General features: G+C 59.0%; 1 protein-coding gene across 1 annotated transcript in view; it reads left to right on the top strand.

Annotated features, from left to right (window-relative positions):
* SCRT2 (scratch family transcriptional repressor 2) overlaps positions 1-10,274 on the top strand; it is a 16,102-nt gene extending 5,828 nt beyond the window's left edge. The window contains exon 2 of the mRNA XM_066384144.1: positions 7,574-10,274. Within this exon, the coding sequence (XP_066240241.1) occupies positions 7,574-8,352 (779 nt within the window). The 3' untranslated portion in view covers positions 8,353-10,274. The remainder of the gene's footprint in view (positions 1-7,573) is intronic.
* Positions 10,275-10,677: the final 403 nt, after the last annotated feature.

Genomic DNA, 10,677 nt, shown 5'->3' with positions numbered 1-10,677 from the left:
CCCGTCCTGGTCCGGCCCCCTCCTCTGCACCCCGTCCTGGTCCAACCCCCCTCCTCTGCACCCCGTCCTGGTCCGGCCCCCTTCCTCTGCACCCCGTCCTGGTCCAACCCCCCTCCTCTGCACCCCGTCCTGGTCCGGCCCCCCTGCCCCTCCTTCCCAGCGCATCCGACCCAGGCAGAGGAGGGATCAATGCCAATCCAATAAGGCAGCTGTCTGACCCGCACGGCTACATTAAGCTTCCCCTGCGAGCAGGCTGAGGAAGCACTCCGGCTTCTGCCCAAGGGCCCATCCAGTTGACCACATCACAGCAGCGCCTCTTTCCTCTCTCCCTCCCTCTGACGGCGCCGGGCAGTCGCCCCAGGCCAGGTCCGGCAGAAGGGCCCCCACACCTGAGAAAGTCCACCTGGGGAGCAGGGGGACAGGGGAGCTGCCCCCAGGCCTTGGCAGAGGCAGCGAGCCCACAGCAGGTGCATCCGGGTCTTCTTTAACCATGGCTGCCCCTGGCATCTCGGTCGTGATCCAAGTCCAAGGTCCTGATTAGAGACACGTCAGAGGTCCAGGTCTAAGTCCACATCCAATGTCCCTATTGTCCAACCTTAGGTCTAGGACTAGGTCCGAAGTCTAGGTCCAAGGTCAGTATCTCAGGTTATAGGGCCCAGTCCAAGATTCAGAACAAATCCATGCCCCAGTTCAAGTCTCAATGTCCAGGGTCAGGTCCAGGTTAGTGTTCAGGGTCCAGAATCAAAATCCAGGTCCGATGTGTAGCCCAAGGTCCCGTGTAGGTCGGTTCCCAGGCTGGCTGGGTTCTGCGGGTCTTAGACCCACCCTCGGCTTCCTCTTGTGCTTTGGACTGACCTTCCCTGCCCCGCCCTCGGCCTCCCTCCCAGGAAATCCAGCCGTTGAACATGATCGCTCTCATCTCTGGTCTGACTTTCCTAGGAGGCAGTCAGTGGGAGTGGGGGACAGCAGGGCCCAGGTGCTGTGGTGTCGGGGCTCATGGTCCCCCCTGCAGCCTGGGGTTGCCAGGGGTCCATGCGGGGCCCAAGCTGAGCTCCACTCTGGACAGTCTCAGTGTGGTTCCTAAGGGCGGGAGGGTCCGTGACTTGCACAAGGGCACCCATGGTGGACCCTCTCTCACACACAGCCCCCCGCCCCGTGGGTGCTTCATGCACATACTAGGGGCCCCCCCAGCCTGAAGGCCTCTGGGGGAGACATGGCGAGACACTGCTGAGAGAGGCGAGGCCCCCGGAACTCCCACCGCCAGCCTCCGGGCGGGAAGGGAGGCTGGGACAGCTCTCCGGCTGCACCCTTCCCTTCTGGGGCCGGGAGAGGGCAGGGCAGGAAGCAGGAGGCCCGGAGAGATGGCACATGTTGTGCGAGACACCTGGCGTCCAGAAGGAGGCCCAGAAACGGCCAGTCCCTGGCGACTCCCCGAGGGAGCAGGAGGCCGCTCCACCCACCCACCGGCGCTGGGCAACTCCAGACCCTTGGCCACCGCTCCTCTCTCCAGGCCCCTCGGAAAAGCTTTCCTATTGATTCCTGCAGCGCTGTGGGCCTCCCTGTGGGCACGGGAACTGGGTCACAGTCAGGAAGAACCAGGAGACGGGGGATCTCGTGGGGAGGGGCCCTAGAATCCTCCGGACACTCCGTGGGTCTAGGTCAGGGGTCACGAGCACCATGTCTTACAGCCCCAGTCATGTTGGGCCAGATCTCACTGCGCCTCTCTCTGCTCAGCTGGACTCAGGGACCCCCCTCCCCAGGGGGGCAGGTACACCAGCTGCCAGCCGGGCCCCCTGGAGGAGGTGGGTGTCGTTTCTGGTCCGGTGCCCAGGGAACCGCTAACAAAGATGCTATAATGAGGGGAGGGGGAGGTACCAGCCCCTTTGCCCAGCTCCGCGAGCAGACAGGAGAAACTATTTTTATCCTGCTTTGCTGCTGACAGACCTGGCTTTCTGCTCAGCTGGCTGGAGCTGATTCTCGAGGCCCGAGGCCCTGGCACAGCAAGAAGCAGCTCTAAATATACCCAGGCAGCAGCCCCTGCAGCCGCGCCACCAGGCAGGGCCAGGCCCTCCCCAGGCAAGTGGGCCGCCTGGGACACTGGCCCACCACCCGGCCTTCTCTTTTACCACCCACCACCCATCTCGAGACAGGCACATGGCACTGGGGCTGGGAATGGGGAAGTCAGAGACCCTGGGAGGCAGGGAGAGACTGGGGAAAAGGGAGCTCTGGGCTGGGAGGCAGGAGGCCAGCCCCTCTCCAGCTCAGATTTACTTTGTGACCGGAGGGGGGCCAAGGCCACTCTCTTGGCCTCAGATTCCGCAGAACTAGGGCACCAGAAGAATTGGCCATCCTGTTCCCTAAGATACAAGCTAACTAAAGCACTGAGCGGAGTACCTTGTATACAGCAGGTGCTCAATACGCATTGTCGTCTTCGTTATTACTATTTACAAAAATTTAAGGGGCTGCAGCATTTCCTAGAACAACAGCTTCTTCCCAACTCCAACAGCCCACGATGCCATCAGACACGGGCCAACTGGTGGCTTTCATTTGAAGACACCAAGCACCCCTTCTCCCCACTGATGGAAAACGTGCCCTCCCCCAACAGGTCTCCGTGCCCACTCAGGTGTTCTGGGAAAACACGGGCTTTGGAGGGTTTCACACCTACTCTAGTAACAGTGAGCAAACCCTCTCCCCTCTCTGGGCCTCGGGGCGTGTCAGCACGGTGCCCGGTGGTCTGGACAGGGGCTCAGCGGGAGCTGGAGTAGGTGAGTCCCAGCAGTGCTTATCAGAGACTCCCCTGCCTCTCACCCCAGCGGCTCAGACAGCTGGATGAGACGGTGCCTTTGGGGGCCCCACACCTTAATTCACATTCAGTTCTCTCCCCACCACACCTTTGGGGGCCCCACACCTTAATTCACATTCAGTTCTCTCCCCACCACGCCTTTGGGGGCCCCACACCTTAATTCACATTCAGTTCTCTCCCCACCACGCCTTTGGGGGCCCCACACCTTAATTCACATTCAGTTCTCTCCCCACCACGCCTTTGGGGGCCCCACACCTTAATTCACATTCAGTTCTCTCCCCACCACGCCTTCGGGCGCAGGATTTTAAAGAATGGGTTCTGGACCCTCTGATCTGAACTAGCAAGCAGGGAAGACCAGACGTAACTCTCGGGTGACATGTTCATGACAGTGCCACATCGCCAAAGGGTTCCCGGGCCTTCCCCATCACCCCGTGTGGCAGGGGTGGCTCTAGTTCCTATCCCTCAGGTGGGGGACTCGAAGCCCACAGGGGCTGCAGGACAGGACGGACGGACGGGATGGGCCGGAGGTCACAGATCTACAGCATGAGCACAGGGTCCCTGCGCCTCCCTGCTTCTGTGGGGACCCAGACAAGAGAACCCTGTCTCACCCTGTGCACTGAGGGACAGCCAGCTCAGCCTTCTAGAGTTACCTGTGGGGCAGAGGAAGGCACCCCACACCCCTCCGGCTTCCACGCACAGCGTCCAGCGTCCCAAAGAATTCTCCAGGGTTGAGGCCCAGACAGGTGAGGTGCCTTGCCCAAGGCCACACGACAACCCTGGGCATGTTCCTTAACTGCCACACGACACCCACGCGTGTCTCCTGCTCTCTGGCAGATCGGAAGGACATCACCAGGAAAATAAAGCGTAATAATAATGCGAACAACAGCAGCTTGAGAGGCTACTGTGTGTCAGGCATTGTCCAAGGGGCTCTACATGCATTAATTCAATCAATCCTGTTACAAGCCTCCTTACACAGATGTGGCATAAACAAGTGAAATAACTCGCCAGAGGTCACATAGGTAGGGACAGGTCTAGAATTGATGGGGGGTGAGGGCCAGGACCATAGCTGTCACTGACACAGCTATTCAGCACCATGCAGAAGGGGGTCTTCAGCGCATCCCCGCCCACCTTCATCCTTACAGACGAAATCCAGAAAGGTTCCACCACCTGGCCAAGGTCACACAGCAAGTTAGAACCATCTCCTCCTTAACATCCCCATCCTACCCCCAGAGCCCACGCCAAACTCCGCGGCTGCTGGGCATCAGGCATGGTCCCACCAATTCCTATCCTAGAGGTAATTCTGTTATCTGTCTTTAGGGAGACAAGCCACCTTTGTTGCAGGTACCCCTGTTTCTATATAAATAGCCTCCCAGCAACAGGAGTAAGATGCCGCAGTGCTGCAGGTCGCCACCAGAGGGCGCTGCAGGCAGACAGCCCAGTTTGGGTGAAGACTGCCTGGTTTTTTCATCAGAACACGAGGTAGAAGTGACACATCCTGGGTGAGGAAACAGAGACGAGCAGCAAGACAGGTCCAGGCAGAGGCCAAAATATACCGCAGCCCAGAAGCCCCTCTGGGGAGATTGGTATTATTACTTAGCAATAATGGCCAAAATGTATTGTGGGTTTACAAGGTGCCAGGCATTGGGCTGGCATCCTGACTCTTAACTTACTAGGTGTGCAACCCTGGGAATGTTACTGAACTACCTCGTGCCTCAGTTTCCTCATCTGTAGGATGGCAGAAACCTTCAAGTCATGGCGGTAGAACACATCAGTGTGTATAAGGCCTTTAAAATCGTGGCTGACACTTACGTCCCCCAGGAGCACTGGTTACTGTTTACTTTTCACTTATTGTTTACTCCTGGCCTCCTTAATACAACTGTATGAATCAGATGCTTTTATTATACCTCAGTTTACAGCCAGGAAAACTGCGGCACAGAGAGGGCAAGTAGATCGTCCAAGACCACACAGCCTGAACCAGTAAAGCTGGAACTCAACCCAGGCAACCCAGCACGAAAGTGTGCACTGACCCCAATACACCATCCTTTCTTCGTAAGAGAACATGCAGGCACTGGTCACGTGACGGTGACCCCATCCAGACAGACTGTTTCCATTCCCATACCCAAAGAGAGGCCCTGAGGCACAGGAAGTGCATGACTTGCTCAAGCTTACCCAGCTAGAGTCTGTGTAGGGGACCACGTCACCCCAACACCAGGTAGACAGAATGGTCAATAGCAGGACTGGCCTGGCCAATCCTTATCACCCATGTCACAAATACGGAGGGCCCGCTAGCTTGGGCCCTGGTTGGAGGGAGCGAGTCGCCTAGCCACAGTCCCTTCCACAGGGTCCTCCCAGTGTCTGGAAAACTGGGGAGCGGTGCAGTGAGTTCTCTTCCTTGCTCTACTCCTCGAGCAAGTCCAGTCACCACTCTGCACCTCGGTTCCCTTCTGTCATAGTGCAAGGATCTCTGTGATGATTCAATGAGGTAGGTGACAGAAGTGTGCACTTAACCCATACGCGCCATCCTTCCTTCATAACAGAACATGCAAGGCGCTGGTCCCATGATCAGTGACCCCCATCCACGCCGGGCACACAGCAAGTGCTTGAGAGATACAAGCTTTCATTATTACCATCCGTAGGTATGACGGGAAAATTACTGAAGGAGAAGGTGGGGGTCTGGGGGTGCCCGACAAGTATTTAACTCAAGTCTGAAACAGTATTCCCTGAGCATCTGGGGGCTTGCGTCCTGGGCCTGGTTCCTGGAATGGGAGGTGGGAGAAGCCCCAGCCTGGAGGCACACAAGAGGGAGGAATGGGGTGTTCAGAGGCTGTGCAAACCTTCCCGATTAAAAAACTACCGCCGCCGCCCTGTCTGCATCTGACCACAGAGCCCCTCCCTACTGAGCCCTCCACCCCCACACGCCCCCATCACACCTGTGTGCAGAGTGACCCGTGCAAGGAGCTTGAAGGGATGGAGGAAAAAATACGGACACATCCTCCCTTCAGGGTTGGCAATGGGCACAGATGTCACCCTGTGACCATCATAAAAACCAGATGAGGCGGGGGGGGGGGGGGGGGGGCTAAGCTCCATTGTTCTCTGGAATCAAAGGACAATGGAAACACCTGATTCAGTACCAGGTTGGTAAGTTTGCATATGGCTGCCAGAAACTCTCCTGGGAGCTCGGCCCCAGGGTCCTCAGGGACAGTACTAAAGACCACCATAGGTCCTAGGAGGAAAAGACAGACTGGGGTGGCCTGTAACCTTGGGAAACCCCTGTGGAATCCCCTGGGGGAGCCCCAGCCTGCACACTCCCCACTCACTCAAAACCAACATGGACAGGATGTCTGGTCCAGCTCAAGAAAGGAGGGAGGAGGCGGAGGTGATTTCCCACAGGGGGACATCAGAAGGGGTCTTAGAGGAACAGGGAGCAAAGTAGGCTCCAGAGCAAGGACAGGGACGTCCCCTTCCTGGAGCACCTATGATTACAAACATGCCACTCACTTGACCTCTTAAATCCTCCAGCAACCCTGGGAAGGGGAGGGGAGGTCCTCTAACAGGACCGTGGTTTATTCACCCAGTACTCCCTTTGAGCCAGGTGCAGGCTTGGCGCAGAAATCCAGCCCTAGGAAGCTCTCGATCGGGTTGGGGAGGCAGACAATTAAATAATCTTCAGTGAAATCACTTCCTCAAGCAAGTAAAATGCGTCATTATAATAGCTAACATTTATACAGCAATTACTGTGCGCTCCCTTGCTCTCTTTCTCAATTTCCTCACATGTAACATGCAGGTTATAACAGCACCTCCTTGGCAGGGCCTGTGACAGACAATTCAATGAGTTAACACAGGCAAAGCATCCAGGCAGAACCTGGTGCGCCTAAGAGCTTAAACACGTGGTTCTAGTCATCACTTGACTCGGGACCTCCGAAACCCTGGGAGGGAGTGTCCAATCATAAGCTCCCTTTTGCCCATGAGGAAACTGAGATTCAGAGAAGGGGTAGAACTGGGGTGCCAAAACGGAGAAAGCATGAGCTTTGATGTCAGGCCGCCAAGGTTTGAATCCTGACTCCATCACTTACTTAGAGGAGAGCTTTAGACCAGAGGTCCCCAAACTACGGGCCCGTGGGCCACATGCGGCCCCCTGAGGCCATTTATCTGGCCCCCTCCGCACTTCTGGAAGGGGCACCTCTTTCATAGGTGGTCAGTGGAGGAGCATAGTTCCCATTGAAATACTGGTCAGTTTGTTGATTTAAATTTACTTGTTTGTTATTTTAAATATTGTATTTCTTCCCGTTTTGTTTTTTTTACTTTAAAATAAGATATGTGCAGTATGCATAGGGATTTGTTCATAGTTTTTTTTGTAGTCCGGCCCTCCAACGGTCTGAGGGATGGTGAACTGGCCCCCTGTGTAAAAAGTTTGGGGACCCCTGCTCTAGACTATGCACCTCGGTTTCTCTATCTGTACAGCAGGTGTGATGAAAAGAAGACCTTCACTGTGTGGCTATGAGCACTTGAGAAGCTGGTGGAATAAATTCGGTAGAGCTGCGGGAGCACTGAGCCCCGTGAGGGTGGCTGGGAGAGATGGTTTTTACTGAGGCCCACGCAAAAAGGACTTGAACCCATGCAGCCTGACACCCAAAGAAGAGAGGCCCAAGGGCAGCCACCACCTTCCAGGGACAGCCGAGGATCACCAAGGGGGCTGGGGAGTGACTTGGTCCGACGGAGGCGTCTTCTTCGGCCCCTCACCTTCCTCCCACCGCCTTCTCGCCCCTCCAGGTTACGCCCCGCACTGCCTCCCCCACAGCAGCTACGATGCCGACCAGAAGCCGGGCCTGGAGCTGGCGCCCGCCGAGCCCGCGTACCCGCCGGCGGCGCCGGAAGAGTACAGCGACCCCGAGAGCCCGCAGTCCAGCCTGTCGGCGCGCTACTTCCGCGGGGAGGCGGCCGTGACCGACAGCTACTCCATGGACGCCTTCTTCATCTCGGACGGGCGCTCGCGGCGGCGGCGCGGCGGGGGCGGTGGGGACGCGGGGAGCGCGGGGGACGCGGCGGGCGGCGCGGGGCGCGCGGGGCCGCCGGCGGGCGGGCACCGGCACGCGTGCGCCGAGTGCGGCAAGACGTACGCCACGTCGTCGAACCTGAGCCGCCACAAGCAGACGCACCGCAGCCTGGACAGCCAGCAGGCGCGCAAGTGCCCGACGTGCGGCAAGGCGTACGTGTCCATGCCCGCGCTGGCCATGCACGTGCTGACGCACAACCTGCGCCACAAGTGCGGCGTGTGCGGCAAGGCCTTCTCGCGGCCCTGGCTGCTGCAGGGCCACATGCGCTCCCACACCGGCGAGAAGCCGTTCGGCTGCGCGCACTGCGGCAAGGCCTTCGCCGACCGCTCCAACCTGCGCGCGCACATGCAGACGCACTCGGCCTTCAAGCACTACCGCTGCCGCCAGTGCGACAAGAGCTTCGCGCTCAAGTCCTACCTCCACAAGCACTGCGAGGCCGCCTGCGTCAAGGGGGCCGAGCCGCCCCCGCCGCCCCCTGCCGGCCCCGCCAGCTGAGCCCGCCGCCTAACCCCGCGCCCAGGCCTCGCTCTCTGAGCGCCCCGGGCGCCCCGCCTGCGCCCTCTCCGACCCCCAGCTGCGTTTCCCTACCCCAGACCCTCTTGGGGACTTGCCCCTCCCAGCCCAGAACTGTCCTCTCCAGCCCCAACCCCACAGCTCTCTCCCCACAGCACTGTCTTCTCCAACGTACCCCGACCCACATGGTCCTTCCCGGCTCCCAAGACTCGGACCTTGACCCCCGTCCATGCCCTCAAGGCTCCCAACTCAGGGCCCCAGAGCCGGGATTTTCTCCCACCCACACCCTGCACCTTTCCCTTTCTAACGCTCCGACCTTTCCTCTCCCTTCTCGGCTGAGTCACTGAGACCCTTTCTCTGATGGAGGCCCCGATCTGAGGCCCAAACCTACCCTTGACTCTCCTGCCTGCCGCCTGCCTTTGTTCACCCGCCCCCCCCCCCCCCACACACACACACGATCGAATGCAGGCCTTGCAGCCCCTGCGGCCCCCAGACCACATTCCAACCCCGGGCCGTCCCTCGGGCCTCTTTGCTGAGTCTCCTTGTACGTGTGTCAACCCTGAGGCCTCTCCGAACCGGCCTCAGGCCAGCCATTGACACACCACCACTCATCCACCCTCTTCCACCCACCCTCTTCCATCCGCGGGGGCGGCGTTCTCACCCACTCCCACCCCCTACTCTCTCCAGACCCCTCATCCCTCTAGCATCTCTCAACCCTCTTGAGTTCTCCCGACCTGGGGCAAACTTGAGGGGCAGTTCAGGCCCCACCCCCTAATTAGCCCCTCCCTCAGCCCAGGGCAGCCCCTCCCCAGGCTTCCAGACTCGAGCTGCCCTCTCCCCAGATCTCTGAGCACTTTCCCCACCCCTAGGACTGCAGGTAACCCTCCTTATTTGTTGGGGGGAGATCTAGGGCACCTCACAATTGCCCTTCCCCTGTCCGGCTGGGCCTCTCCAGTTATTTATTTGTGTATTTATTTATTTATCTATTTATTATTCTAATTAATCTCTTGTCCTCACCCAGGGACGGTCTGGCTTCCCCAGCTGGACTGGGAGGTCAGGGAGCCAGGCAGGGAGAGGGACAGCAAAGGCCATAGATGGCTGTCCCCCGCCCCCAGCCCACCCTGTCTTGGGGAGTGAGGCAGCAGCCCCACCCTCACCGGAGCCTGAACTCGCTGGGGAAGGGGGCACGAAAGATGGAGGAAGGTGTCAGGAGGTCCAGTCACGGGGCAGGTCCCCACGCTCCTGAGCCTTCCACTCCCATTCCAGGGAGACCGGAGAGAGGAGCTTCCTCATTTATTTCCTATTGATTCCTCTTCTCGAAGGACCCCAGGTTCCAGGGACCGACTGAGCCCCGGACCCCGCTGGGGCCTCCCAGCCCGCTTCGCTCCCAGGGAGGAGCGCTCCCTCCCGGCCACGTCTATGCAACTCTCCCGGGCAGAGGGGGCCGGGGCTGCCAGCCGCCCCCCTGTTGGCCGCCACTACCTCCCCAGCCGCGCTTTGGCATGCCCGGGGCGAGGACCGAAGCACACACCTCCACGCTCACGGGCCGGCCCTCTCTGCTTTAAGCACACGTCTCTGCCCCATCGCTAGGCGCCCGCCTCGGGGACAGGAATCCTGGAGCCTCCCACCCTTCCACTCTGCCCCTAGCCGCCAAGGAGGGTGGAGACTGGCGCGGGCCCTGGAGCAGGAGCACTTCTCTGGGGCTGCCCGGCTCTCGGTCCACCCCGGAAGGGAGGCGGCAGGGATGGAGGGAGGGAGCGGGGTCGCAGAAGCAACTATGGAGGGTGTTGACCCTGTAAATACGAACTTCCGACAGCAATAATTTTCCATGCATGCTAAACTCTAAGCCTTTTGGCCATATTTTGTATGAGCGCTTGGCGCTCCCCCTTCCTCCTCCTCCCCGTCTCTTGCCCCACACCCCCATCCCCCCCCCCCCCTCACCTCCAGCAGTATTACTTGTAACGCGATTCAGGGATATTAAAGGGACTTTGGCCACTCACCTGAGCCTCTGGACCTCGTGATGGGGTGGGTGGGGCTGCCGGGGGGGAGGGCTTCTGAGAGGAAGCCGGATTTTTCCCACTTCATTTCCCTCCCTGGAGCCTGACCAGCCTGTAACTGCCATCAGGGGTCCCACACATCCAGGGGTCCCTTGACATCCACAAAGTCCCAGATACCCTCGGTTTTAATGTCCCTCAAATACTGGGGTCGGCAAACTCAAAGGGTACAAGAACCGGATTAATGACACAAGTGAAGAGAGCAGGTTGCCTAAATACCTGGGGCGATAGTGGAGCCCGTGACTTATAGGAA

This window comes from Saccopteryx leptura, chromosome 5 (assembly GCF_036850995.1).
Source record: "Saccopteryx leptura isolate mSacLep1 chromosome 5, mSacLep1_pri_phased_curated, whole genome shotgun sequence".
NCBI classification, from domain to species: Eukaryota; Metazoa; Chordata; class Mammalia; order Chiroptera; family Emballonuridae; genus Saccopteryx; species Saccopteryx leptura.
This window is presented reverse-complemented; position numbering and strand designations above follow the sequence as displayed.